This window comes from Drosophila suzukii, chromosome 3, assembly GCF_043229965.1.
Source record: "Drosophila suzukii chromosome 3, CBGP_Dsuzu_IsoJpt1.0, whole genome shotgun sequence".
NCBI lineage: Eukaryota > Metazoa > Arthropoda > Insecta > Diptera > Drosophilidae > Drosophila > Drosophila suzukii.
The window spans coordinates 85,125,181-85,139,080 of record NC_092082.1 but is presented as its reverse complement, the minus strand read 5'-3'; the positions used below and the strand labels follow the sequence as shown (position 1 = coordinate 85,139,080).

The 13,900-nt window shown below is 45.3% G+C and overlaps 3 protein-coding genes and 1 pseudogene across 6 annotated transcripts in view; 3 read left to right on the top strand and 1 right to left on the bottom strand.

The window, feature by feature from the left end:
* The window catches only part of RpS25 (ribosomal protein S25), a 234,165-nt gene that overhangs the window by 71,131 nt on the left and 149,134 nt on the right, over window positions 1-13,900 (top strand). The gene's annotated exons all lie outside the window — the stretch shown is intronic.
* pros (homeobox protein prospero) overlaps window positions 1-13,900 on the bottom strand; it is a 57,739-nt gene that overhangs the window by 26,661 nt on the left and 17,178 nt on the right. The gene's annotated exons all lie outside the window — the stretch shown is intronic.
* On the top strand, window positions 6,803-11,469 carry LOC108006055 (serine/threonine-protein kinase MARK2). Its single transcript, XM_036818466.3, has 2 exons — window positions 6,803-6,958; window positions 8,805-11,469. The coding sequence occupies exon 2, from the start codon at window positions 9,346-9,348 to the stop codon at window positions 11,461-11,463; it is 2,118 nt and encodes a 705-aa protein (XP_036674361.3). The 5' UTR covers window positions 6,803-6,958; window positions 8,805-9,345; the 3' UTR covers window positions 11,464-11,469.
* On the top strand, window positions 11,469-13,690 carry LOC108006054 (serine/threonine-protein kinase MARK2 pseudogene; annotated as a pseudogene).

The following is a 13,900-nucleotide window of genomic DNA, read 5'->3' as shown; positions in this document are numbered from 1 at the left end:
TCTTCACAGCCAGCCGCATATTTGGAGGCGCCACACAGCAGTCAGGTGGCAAGGGATGATAGGGGGGGGCAAAGGGTGGCAAAGGGGGTGGCAAAGGGTGGCTAAGGGTGGAGCCGAGCCCAAAAGGGTTGCCAGCGAGTTGCAAAACAAGTTTTCCTTGTAGAAATTGTACTTTGCATTCGCATTAATTAATTAAAAATAAAATATATAGAGAGGGTGGAGGGGGAAGTTGGAGCTGGAGTTGTTTTCGGTTCTGAGGGGTTTGGGGTTGGAAAAGTCCTCGAAGGGTGGCTCCTTCGTCTGGCAGCCCACTGCAGCCAAGTGGCGAGTTGGGGCAAAGGGGCGGAAACGGGCAAGATGGACGGATGCAACGGATGCGAAGACATGCCAAAGAAGCATGGGCAGCCGGAAGCCCGCCAGCAGAAGGGGGGTCGTTTTTTTTCACCCCCTCTCTCTCCAGGGAGGCCAAAACTTGATGACTGCAAAACTGGACTTTGAGGGGGCGTGTGCACAAAAGCAGCAGCAGAACAAAGCCAACAAAAAACTCGCGAGCTGAAAAAAAGGGAGAAAAATACAAGAGACCAGGAGCGAAAAGGGGCAGACCGGCGATTTCATTTTGTTTGATTGTTTGATTTCTGCTCCGCGTCGTGACCAACGTCCAGTGCATTTTGGCGCAGTCGGTTGAAGGGTCTCCGGCGTAGCCTCAAGACTTTCAGTGCGCCACGACCTAAACGGAAATCTGGCCAAGGGGGCTGGGCAAACTGGGCTGGGACTGGAGTGGAGTGGAGGGGAGAGAAGAGCCTGGTTGATGATGAAAAACGCACTCGAATTAAAAGGTTTTGCTGGAAACGGGGACCGGACATCAACCTGATCGGGGCAGGAGCTGCAGCGCTTTGGGGGGTTGAACCACGAGTGGTTGCAAATGAATCAAATTAAAATATTTATGGGGATAATCTGTCATTTGAACAAGTGAATATTTGGCCAAAATCAGTAAGAGGAAGTGGGGAGCAAAGAGAAAATATATTTCATTCAGAAAAATCAATTGCAGTTATGGCTTTTACTTTAAGAAACATACCTATAAAATAAAATAAATCAAAAGAAAATAATTAAATAATAGTATTAAATTAAATTAAATTAATAAAATTAAAAAGGCAACTAAAATGTTTGGAAAAACACAGAAAATTAAAATGAAAAACCATTAGAAAAACTTTTAAGAAATGAAATACCATGCATTTAAGAAGTTTGAATGATGTTAAAGGATATCCAACAACAAGAAAGTAACCTAAGATAAAAAAAAACTCAATTTTAAATATTAAAAAATAAAAGAGAAGTTTAAAAAGCATTTATTAACAATTTACCTAAATGTCCTATACAATAAATGAATAAGAATAAAAGAAAGCAGCTGGCCCAAGCAAAGCTTATGGAGATTAACCCCGAAATAGGAATGTCCTGGCAGGAACCGGTTGCATTTGCACTGCAGTCTAACTGCAGTTATCCTGCGTGTGTGTGGAGATAGGGGGGGGGGGGGGGGGGAGCAAGGAGTGGGGTCTCAGAAGGACCAGGACGAGACGACGAGCTGAGCCAGACAGCCAGCATATTGCAATTTCGCAAATCAAACAAAAGGCAGCCGCAGAAAAAAACACACAGCGCCGTGGGGATGGGGCAAAAGGCGCTCGACCAAAAGGACAATGCACAGGCCGAGGATGGCACAGGATCCAGGATTCGGGATCCAGGACTCAGAAGGCAGGACGCAGGACGCAGGACACAACTCGGCTAATATGCATTGCACATGCAGCGAGTCTTACGCGGAGCAGGAGAATCCAGAGTTTGGGGGCCTTAAACTTTTTTCATGACTCTTGTTTCGGCAGTTTGTTTGCCCAGCAAATGCATCCAATGCAATTTTTCGGGCCGCAATATAGACGCAAGTCCTTGCTGCAATCAACTTTGCCAGGATAACGGCAAGCCAGGATCCCCAAAATGGTGTGAGATATGGAGCAGCAGCAGCGTTGGTTAAGCGGACGCTTCGCAAGTCAATCAGTCCACAAAAATAAAACACATACCAAAAAAAAAAAAAAACAACTGGAAAACAACAAAAAAAAGTCCCAAGCCGGCTAAAGTCCTTATTATCCTTGCATGTTGCCGGAGAAAAAAATGCAATATCGAATGCATTTGGAGCTGCAGCCACGCCCCCTAACCCCTGCCTCCCCCGCTATCAACTAAACGCACTGCAGCCGCAAAGAAATTGCGAAAATGAAAACAACAAAAAAAAAGTGGAGGAAAATTGGGAAATGGGAAGCGCGCGAGAGAGAGATTTTCAATTAAAAGGAATTGCTGCTCTATGTGGATTTTTGTGCTTATTAGCCTGCCTATCCGGCCTTCAGGCCTCCCTCACCCCTGAACCCCCTTGAATTCCGAGCCTAAAACCACTCGAAAGCCGTGCACATTTGGTAATCAATTTCTGTTGTTGCTGCCGTTGTTGTTTGGCGGCTGACTGACAATCTTCGCTAATAAGCTGCCCCCCAGGCGCCTCCTACGTAGGCTACATCTACACTGAGAAAAAACGGAGGGTAAACTATCTGGAAACAACCTAACAACTAGCTTAAAGAGTATGTCGAAACAAAGATCTTCGTTAGCAAAGATTTGAGTTCTCCAAAATCTCTATGCCTAGAGATTAAGAATAGTGAAAAAAGGGATACTAAAATAATATCTATATCTAAATATCTCTAAATTTTTGTCAAAAATACAAAACTCAGATGTTGGAAAAACCGAAAAAATGTCGAATTTTCATTTTTTCGGTTTTTCCATCGTAGTTCAGCCAAATCAAGGCGTACAGCTAAAAGACCGACTGCTTTGAACAGCTTGCTAAATATTCTAACGATCCTCATCACTTTTAGGAAAATTTATTTTTTGACCAATTTTCTCAATTTTTGTAGGGGTTACATCACTTTTTTTTCGAAAAATGGCAAAAATTAAACATTTTAAGGTTAGAATGCCAATCGATTGGAAATTAAACAACGAGCTCAACGAGGTATGACATTCCTCATTCTGACTTATATTTTTGTTATGGCAACCAAAAAACTGAATTTTTATGGCAAAAAAAGGGGTTACATTTTTGTCAAAAACACAAAATTCCGATTTTTGTCAAAAAATCGACATTTTTTTCCGGTTTTTCTATCGTAGTTCAGCCAAATCAAGGCGTACAGCTAAAAGACCGACTGTTTTGAACAGCTTGCTAAATATGCTAACGATCCTCATCACTTTTAGAAAAACTTATTTTTTGACAAATTTTCTCAATTTTTTTCGAAAAATGGCAAAAATTAAAAATTTTTAGGTTAGAATACCAATCGATTGGAAATTAAGCAACGAGCTCAACGAGGTATGACATTCCTCATTCTGACTTATATTTTTGTTATGGCAGCCAAAAAACTGAATTTTTATGGCGAAAAAAGGGTTACAATTTTTGTCAAAAATACAAAGTTCAGATTTTTGTCAAAAATTCTATTTTTTTTTCGGTTTTTCCATCGTAGTTCAGCCAAATTAAGGCGTAGAGCTAAAAGACCGACTGTTTTGAACAGCTTGCTAAATATGCTAACGATCCTCATCAGTTTTAGAAAAATTTATTTTTTGACCAATTTTCTCAATTTTTTGTAGGGGTTACATCACTTTTTTTCGAAAAATGGCAAAAATTAAATATTTTCAGGTTGAAATGCCAATCGGTTTGAAATTAAACAACGAGCTCAACGAGGTATGACATTCCTCATTCTGACATATATTTTTGTTATGGCAGCCAAAAAACTGAATTTTTATGGCGAAAAAAGGGTTACAATTTTTGTCAAAAATACAAAATTCAGATTTTTGTCAAAAAATTTTTTCGAAAAATGGCAAAAATTAAACATTTTTCTTTTAAAACTTATTCTAAAATAGTACCTATAGGTATGGTAGTTCAAAATCTCTACAAGAAAAAATGTTCTATTGTTCAAATATTTTTTCAAATTTAATCAGTCTAAAAAGCATGGGCATATCCAAGCATATGAAACCAAGAAGAAATTTCTATTAAACATTCTCATGTTCCTTATTTCTAAAAGGAATTTCTCTGAGTGCATCTCCACAGAGCACAGATGAGATGATGCACTTGCATTATGCAGATTTCAGCTTTCTGAATTGCGCCGCCGAAATGCATTCAGTGCCTGCCTCTTTTTCTGAGCCTGTCCCTGTTGTTGCCGCCGCTTTTCAATTAGGCCAATCCAAGCCAAGCCAAGCCATCGCGATTCTGGTTAGAGGCAAAGGATTAGTTCCGTCATTATCTATTCCGTATGTGGGCAGAAGTGTCGCTGTTTTCCAAAGAGATGGGGGCAAACTGCCGCATGGGCAAAATATTATTGACAATTCTTCGGGACGACGACTGAACAATGGGGAAATGTGGACGTGGAATGCAAATCCTTCAGTCAGCTAATATTGTTTATCCCTAAGCAGTTCTCTCTGCCCGTTCCTGGGAAGGAACAAAGCCGAAAACTATGCAAAAATATAACAAAAACCGAGGAAATGCTAGACCAAATCGAAAGGAAAACTCTTTGACAATGGCAGGTAGCCTAGTCACTGAGGGTCGGGGCTAAATGAATGAATAGATGGATGAATGAACGATCTAACTGCGATGCAAAGTAAGTGCAAAGGATTTGCCCAGGACCAAAGGGCTGAGGTGGTCGCCGACGAATGATTGAGGAAAATCAAACCCGGTGAAAACTGTGAGAAAATCAGCCGTTTTCTTGATGAAAATCGGAGAATTTACCCCCTCCTTTGACAGCTGAAAATTGTGATTCTTCTTTTATTGTCTGGGCCATATACATATGCATTCCATTTCCCTCATTTGGATGGCCATTGTTTGGTCCTTGATCGGAGGTTGAATTTGACACTTTCCAAGAAGGCATTGTTTGAACGGGTTAATTTGTGTACTTAGCCGAGAGCCAGCTGTTATTGAATATCGACAGGGAAACAGGGAAACCCAATTAAAGTCCTAAGTCGCCGCACACATTTTGCGGCACGTTCGTCCTTCATTTTGCACCTTTCGCGATGCGGCAAGAAGGACGCAAAAATGCAGATCACGGCCCAAGGAGTCAACGATCCTGCAACCGAAGTCGAAATCGATATGCACCCGCATTTGTCTGTCAAGATGCTGCCCTTTTCGGGAACCCCGAGATCTGGAGTCCATAACTCATCGGGGCAATGTGCAAAAGTGGCTGTATCGCATATCCTGTGGCTGCTTTGTCTGCCGTAGATCCTTTTGTCCACGTCGTCGAAGTCAGCTGCAGTTGCAATCTGTTTTTTCCGCATTCAGCACGATCAAATATTGCCGAAGAAAGAGCTCCCTATCTATAGATATAGCATCCTGATCAGGTGGCGCGTGTCCGCTGGTGGCCAACTGTGATTTGTCGGTCGGAATCGCATTATGTTCATCTATTTTGTGGGGCGTCAGCTGGTGTGCGTGCCACGCGTATCTGGCAGATACTTTTTACTACAAAGGCGTCTGCCTTATCGACTGCATGCTGAATTACCCGCTTCCTCATTAACATGTCACTTTGGCCTACTTGTCTTGGCTTCTCGGGCCTGCCTAAATGCAAATTCCCCTACCAGAGTTCCCCAACACTTTCAGTTCCGAATCTCAAAGTCAAAAGAATAATGTTAATCTACAACTGCCAAACTAAGAGGGCACTGAGACAAAAGTGGTATCTTTTTAAGAACTACAATATTTTTATGATAGTCGAAATGAGTGATTTTGTTCAACATTTTAAATGTAAGTAAATATTTCATCTCTTTCATGTTTCTTGAATATTGTTATGACTTAAAAATATATTTATTCTTGCCTTCAAAAGAGATTCAGTTTGAATGGCAAACTTCTAGAAGTTAGGGTTAATTTTTTTCCAAGTGGATGGCCAAAAGCTTTTTAATTAAGCCCTGCCTTCAAGGAGGGGACTGGACCACGAATCGGGAATCGAGGAGAAATCACAGAAAACTGTTATTATAATCATCGTCTACGTCTGCAATCGGACCATCGCAACCATCCCAACCACCCCTTCTTGTCGCCTACTTTGTCATTATAATTTTTCCTTTCAGCCGACCAAAGCGATGCCAAATGAAAGAAATATTTTGCGGGCCAAAAGAAATGCATTTTATTATTATTATTTGTTGTGGTGACTTTTTAATCATTCCCTACCAAAAACAAAGCGGTTGAAAGAGGGGGGAAATAATTATGGGGGAGGGGGGTTGTTGTTCAAGAAGTGGAACCACTGGCCGATTCTTATTGGTGCACCAATACCACTCGGACAGCTCAGACAGATATGGCCATCGGCTACTCCCACACCAACGACGACGATGACGACACAGCTGATGACGACGAATGGGGAAGTCTCGAGAGCACGACAGCCCAACCACCACCATAAGAAAACCCACACCAATGAAATAAACTTCGACGAAGACGTAGACCACTACAAAGGCCAAATTCGCCGCAAAGACGAAGTACAAAAGCCGAAGACAAAGTGCCTCCCCTTCGCAGCCGTGACGTCACACCTCAAGAAACGCTCAAGGAAACGACCTTCAGAGCAGCCCACAGCGAATGAGTGGGTAATGAGAGGAGGTGGAAAGTGGCGAAAGAGGCGAAGTGTGAGCGAAGGAAGAGCAGGTAATGGAGGAAGAGCAGTGAGCGAAGAAAGAGCGTCTTCTTGCGCTCTTCTCTGCTCTCTTACTCTCTAGCGTACTCTCAGCAGCCCGTCTCAGACGTTCAAGACCTGTCTTCAGATATTGCGCTCAATGCGTTTCAGTTATTCGACGCGCCTTGTATCTGAAAGTTCGTTCTCGCTCTACGGATACCAGATACGATACCATGAGATACATCTGTGGACTGGCACTGGATTAACGCTAATTCGTTTTTGATTGCCGCCAGGGGGGATCGCCAATGGACCGATGCGTAAGTAAAGTGTGTAATTAACCAAGCACGCGGTTTTGGACTTCAGTTCCAGTGCCCCTAGATAAGCCAGATCATATCCCTTGGGTGGTACGAGAAGCCTTATCTAGTGTCTTTAAGGGGGGCGTCACTTTGGTTCTCAATAAAAGAGGCGTTTATTAAGGTCAGCTAATGGATCAACTGTATGTATATCATCGCTTTGTGCAGTAAGTGTGTTAACGAACCAGTGCCCCAGACATGGGGCGCCTGAAGATCCCCAAAGTCTCCGATGATGACTCAGTGCTGGCGCGGATAAACATCTTCGGTTGAAGAAAGAACAAAAAAAGAACAGCCAGAGAACCAGAATCAAAATAGAAGAACCAGAAGGAGAGGCGATCGGAAAAAACAAGCTAAAGATCCCATGGGCAGGGAAAAAAAAACAAAGGCGAAAAAGGGGGAAAACGAGATGGGAGACGACCCGCACATGTTGTCATGTGTTGGTATCTTGGGAAAATAGAGAGAGTTGGGGGGTAACCCTAGGTGGGGTGCATTGAACTTGGTGGCGAAAGGGGAGCGATTAAAAACCCACCAAGAGATCACAGATCACACAAGTTCCCAGAATTAAAACCAAGCCAAGCCAAGCCAAGTACTTGTTGTTATGGCGAATTTCCACAGATCTGTGGTGTTGTTATTGCGAAAACGAGGAAAAAAGAAGATAGAGGGGTAACAAAATAAGAAGAGCAGGCAAAAATAATAAATACAAAAACCCAAAAGTAGCAGCTGCAATTTAAAAATTTCACAAAAACTCAAAAACACACACACATGTGAAAAGTGAGAGAGAGGGATACACACACTTAGGCAGGCAAAGGAGCTGAAAAAGGAAGCGAAGAGCCGGAGGAAAAGGAGACCAGACAAAAGGCAAAGCAGGGATGACGAGGAAAGGTTGCAAGCAAAACAAGTCAGCAGGATCAAGGACACACAGGCACTCACACACACACACACACACGCAGATATCCACAAAGGAGCAGGCAGAGAAAACCTGAAATCGTTACTCGAAAGAGAGAGAAAGGCAAGCGAACGAGCGAGCCAAAAGAAAAGGCAGATTAAGGACCCGTTCCTTTGTAATATATTTTTTTTACAATACATCCATGGATAGGTAAAACCCATTAGGGTAGTTCCATCGTAGGTAGCATAGGTACAGATCGGCAGGACATGCAAAAAATAGGAAGAACAGAGAACCGAAGAAAATACTCTATGACAAAGGGAAAGATTAGTTTTTCAGGTCAATTGAAAATCCGTTGTGAGGGGAGAGAGTGAATTACTTGGTGCACAGTGGTGTAAGATCTATAAAATTAGTGGTAGTGTTTTCGGAATGGAAACAAAACTACTTGGTTACTTATGACTGATGTTTCTGTTTTTTATTTGATAAGGTTATATACATATAAGCATGGGAATTTTTGGAAGAAACATGTGATAAGAGAAATATTTCTTTAAAAACTTTTACTCATAATAATTTACTCATTTTTTATTGTTTGTTTAGGGTTTAGCTATATGGCATTAAATGCTATGTCAGAGAAAATTAAATTGTTAACATAAACACAAACAAATTTTATTTTATAAAGCAAAATACATTAAAATTTGTTTATATTTTTAATACAAAATTACTTGAACTTAAAGATAATATTTTTAAGTGATAAATGATCTTATAATGGATATAGTAATAACCATTAAAATATGTACGTGTTCCTTTTACTTTTATTACTACCTAATCAATTTTCCGTACCCAATGCAAAGTCTCTATTAAGAGCCCAAATTGAGTTCTATTCCGATTGCAACCTCTAATCGAATCATTCTTCCCCATATCCAACAGAAGGCAGCTGCTACTCCTCGCTGACGAAGGAAACCGAACACCACCAGCTGGGGTATATCCTCACTAGTCGCAAACAAGAACAACAGGGGCACACGATCGCAGCGAGGATCACAAAGGGCTCGTGCCACAGGAATATGCACCAGGGGGTTGGTGATAGCGCCTCCTGAAAGAAGTACCGACTCATGCCCAGGCGGTCGTGCGTCGAGACAAAGTGATCCTGCCGCAAGGAGCAGGACGAGCCGCTTATCAGCCATGCATGGAAATCGGGGTGGCTGAGGGTTGCAAACAAGCGGTCTTATCTTAAAGCTCGGGCTGTCGGGAGGGTGACGAAATAGAGCAGATGTGCAAACAACAACACCGATAACTGATGACTGACGAAATTCTGGGCATTACAACTTGAGGGGCGGCGATAATTTCCAACTTCCAACGACGCGTGCTCGGCACACTTGAAGATCCAGCCCAGATCCTCAACAGGAGCAACTCTCGCCTGGGTACTCAGACTCGGATTCAGATTGGGAGCCACAAAATTTTCAGTATTATAATGTCCGTGGATAACAGCCTGGGAATCCTGGACTTCTCTTTGGCTAAGGAGAGCGAAAAGACAGCAATGACAGTAGCAAACATATACAAAACGTCAGACAAGGAGAACGACCCTGATCCCCATTTGAAGGGTACTATTGTCACCACAGGCGCCACTGCCCAGCCAGCCACGCCTACTGCCGTCCTACCGGCCACGCCTACTCTATCAGCTGGCCAGGATGTGGGCGATGGTGCTAGTGGTAGTACGGAACTCAAGTTCCAATCATATGTGAATGGAAATGGCAATGGGGTGTACAAGATCATCAAGACTCTGGGCAAGGGCAACTTTGCCAAGGTCAAGCTGGCAATCCATGTGCCCACCGGTCGGGAGGTGGCCATCAAGGTGATCGACAAGACCCAACTAAATACGAGTGCCCGGCAGAAACTGTACAGGGAGGTGAAGATCATGAAACTGCTGAACCACCCAAACATCGTACGCCTCTTCCAGGTGATTGAGTCGGAGAGGACACTCTACTTGGTAATGGAGTATGCCAGTCGAGGAGAGCTATTCGATCATTTGGTGAAGAATGGAAGGATGCGGGAACGGGATGCCCGGGTGCTCTTCCGCCAGTTGGTGTCCGCCATTCAGTACTGTCATAGCAAGTTTGTGGTTCATCGGGACTTGAAGGCGGAGAACCTGTTGCTCGATCAGCACATGAACATCAAAATCGCGGACTTTGGTTTCGGCAACACCTTCGATCCTAATGCCCAACTGGAGACCTTCTGTGGAAGTCCACCCTATGCGGCGCCTGAACTCTTCATGGGCAGAAAGTACGCAGGTCCTGAAGTTGATGCCTGGTCCCTGGGAGTTGTGCTCTATACCCTGGTCAGTGGATCCCTACCCTTTGATGGCGGCACCCTGAAGGAGTTGCGGGAACGAGTGCTCCGTGGCAAATACCGTGTGCCCTACTACATCTCCATGGACTGCGAGAACCTGATGAGGAAGTTCCTGGTCCTAAATCCCGCCAAGCGCACTTCGCTGTCGGCTGTCATGTCGGATAAGTGGATAAATCTGGGTCATGAGGAGGCAGATCGATTGAGGCCCTTTCGGGAAAAGCCCATGGAGCTGCAAGATGCTGCTCGGTTTGATCTATTGATGAGCATGGGTCACAAGCGCCGGGATGTGGAGCAGTCGGTGAAGGGTCAGCAGTTCGACGACATCTACTGCACCTATATGCTCCTGGGCGTGGCAAAGCCGCGATCCTCCAACCGCAGCACGAAATCGGAGGCTGTGCCAACAATAGATCTCACTGTTCCATCGGTCAGTAGTCCAATGCCCAGCATCACCACGCCTACGGTTACCATAGCTCACGTAACACTGGCGATGGACAAGAATCCGTCCATCCAATCCTCCGCCGGTTCAAGTCGTCCCATTGCTTCTCGCTTGGCGAATGTTCCCAACACGCCCACTTCGACGCCGCCTTCGGGTCCACCTGCCAAACCCACAAGACGAACTCCTGCCAGGACTCCAGCTCGCAAAGCCTCCAACCATTCGGGCAGCCAGCCCTCCAGTCTCCCGCACACCCCTCAGTCCAAGAGGGCTAGTGCCAACATGGATGTGAAACCGACGCTACTAAGTGCCCAGCGACAGTTGGCCCAGAACCAGAAGATGGCCAACACCCCGCCCCGCTTCCAGTATCCCGTCTCCCAGACTCCAAGTCAAGGATCCGTCAGAAGACCCACCACGCTCTACGAGAAGGCGGAGCCGGCAGTTACCCCCCTTTTGGCGCCCAAGTCACCAGCCATCGGAGGACGACTTCTGGAAAGGATTCCGGGAGCGGGAGTGGGAGTAGGAGTAGAAGCAGTGGAGAAGGCCTCGGACAAACCCTTCAGCCGAAACAATGTGGCACGGGCCACCTTTCACTTTGGCCAGGCACGCAGTGGAAAACGAGGTGGGGGATCAGGATCAGGTGCTGGCGGGGAGGAGGACAGTTACCAGACGCCACCCCTATCCGCTGATGACACCAAGCCCGCCTCTCGAGTGGGTTTCTTCTCCAAGCTGACCGCTCGCTTTGGCCGAAGGGTGATCCACCTGAACGAGAAGGATGCGACCGAGCAGCGCAAGAATCTCACCAAATAGCCAGGTGTCTGGCGGTTTGGGGCATCATCATGGAGTAAGGGAAAGGTTGAGTGATACAGCAAGTGATACAGCAGGCCCTGCCAGAAGATTCAATTGAACTAGAAAACTCGTAATCAGTTTGTCTTTCAAGTATGCGGCGAACGATTTGCTGGGATTTCGAAAAAATAGGTCTACCAGAAATGACAGCAGCAAACACAGACAAAACGTCCGACAAGGAAAACGACCCGGTAACTTCAGCCAAGACCACAACGAAAGCTGGACAGGATGTGGGCAACTCGTCGCTTAAGTTCCAGTCGTACCTGAATGGCAATGGCAATGGGGTGTACAAGATCATCAAGACACTGGGCAAGGGTAACTTCGCCAAGGTCAAGCTGGCTATCCATTTGCCCACCGGTCGGGAAGTGGCCATCAAGGTTATTGACAAGACGCCCCTGAATTCCAGTGCCCGTGAGAAGCTGTACCGCGAGGTGAAGATCATGAAGCTGCTGAACCACCCGAACATCGTACGCCTCTTCCAGGTGATCGAGTCTGAGAGGTCACTCTACCTGGTCATGGAGTACGCCAGCGGTGGAGAGCTTTTCGATCATCTGGTGAAGAACGGAAGGATGCGGGAGCCGGATGCCCGGATGCTCTTCCGCCAGTTGGTGTCCGCCATCGAGTACTGCCATCGCAAATCCGTGGTGCATCGCGATCTTAAGGCGGAGAATTTATTGTTGGACCAGCACATGAACATAAAGATCGCCGACTTTGGCTTCAGCAACACCTTCGACGCAAATGCCCCACTGGAGACCTTTTGCGGCAGTCCACCCTATGCCGCCCCTGAACTCTTTATGGGTAGGAAATACTCTGGACCGGAGGTTGACTCCTGGTCACTGGGAGTGGTGCTCTATACCTTGGTTATTGGAATCCTTCCCTTTGATGGAGGAAACCTAAAGGAGTTGCGGGAGAATGTGATCCGAGGCAAATACCAAGTGCCCTACTGCATCTCCATAGAATGCGAGCATCTGATTAGGAAGTTTCTGGTTCTGAATCCCGCCAAGCGTACTACCCTATTGGCAGCCATGACGGACAAGTGGATTAATCAGGGTCACGAGGGCGACAGATTGAGGCCGTTTCAGGAGAAACCCATGGATCTGGAGGATTTCTATCGATTGGAGGTGCTGATGAACATGGGTCACAAGCCTATTGAGTTGGATAAGTCACTGAAGGGGCAGCAGTTTGATGACATCTATTGCACCTATATGCTATTGGATGAGGCTAAACAGCATTCACCGAAACCCAACGTGAAGTCGGTGTCTTCAATGCGGGATGTGCCTACGACTCACCCAGTAAGCAGTCGGATTCCTATTCCCACTAAGTCCCCCGATGTCACCATTGCCCAAGTAACCCTCGCATTGGAAAATAATCATCTTAGCCAATCTGCATCCGCTTCCAGTCGACCAATGGCTCCTCGTTTGGCGAATGCTATCATCAAGCCCTATTTGACGACGCCTTCGGATCCTCCAAAATTAATTCGCCGCACAGCCCGCAGGGCCCCCTATCCCTTGGGTGACATACCCAGGCGATCCGAGCCAGCAAGCTACCCACAAACTCTATTGCCCAAGAAACCAGCAAGTGCCTCCGTGGATGTCAAGCCAACTCTACTGAGTGCCCAGCGAAAGTTGGTACAAACCCAAAAGATGGCCAGCACCCCAGCCCGCTTTCAGCATCCCGGTTCCCAGGGATCCACTAGGCCATCCACTTTTCTTCCCGGAAAGTCAGAGCCGGCAGCCCCGTCCTTCAAAAAACTCAAGACACCCACCAATCTCAAGACCCCAACATCCATCTCCCCCGATACCATCAAGCGCCCCTCGCGGGTGGGCTTCTTTTCGAAGTTGTCCGCCCGCTTCGGTCGAAGGACGATCCACGAGGACGAGAAGGACATCGCCGAGCAGCGCAAGAATCTTTATAACCGCAAGTGATACAGCAGACCCTGCCCAAAACGGACGATCGACCTTGTGTCTAGTTGGTATTTTTAATGAAAACGACTAAAATTTAGTATTACAAATAAATGTTGATTTAATGGATATGCAAATATGTGTTACGAGCTGAGGTGATCGTTCTGAACTGATCTTGAAACTTGACTGTCGAACCCATTAAAATTAATTTAGACGATCGCTTTATCAATTTAATATTTACGTTTTATAAATTAGAATTAGTTAATACAATAAATTTTAATTAGTATAAATGTGAGAAAAGAAATGTTTTTATACTTGGTGTGAAATAATATATTATTAGTGTACAAATGAAGAATGAGAATGATCACCCTGAAAGAAAGGAACATTAACCAATTGCCTGGAAACTTTAAAAGGGTTCACACAAAAAACAGCAACAGCAACAATTTTAGTTTGCGTGTCGTTTCCACATTAAATGGAACGAGGAACTTGGAAGGGGGTTG

Excerpts from the sequence above, each read along its gene's own strand:
- LOC108006055 (XM_036818466.3), top strand. The coding sequence starts at position 9,346 with ATGTCCGTGGATAACAGCCTGGGAATCCTGGACTTCTCTTTGGCTAAG.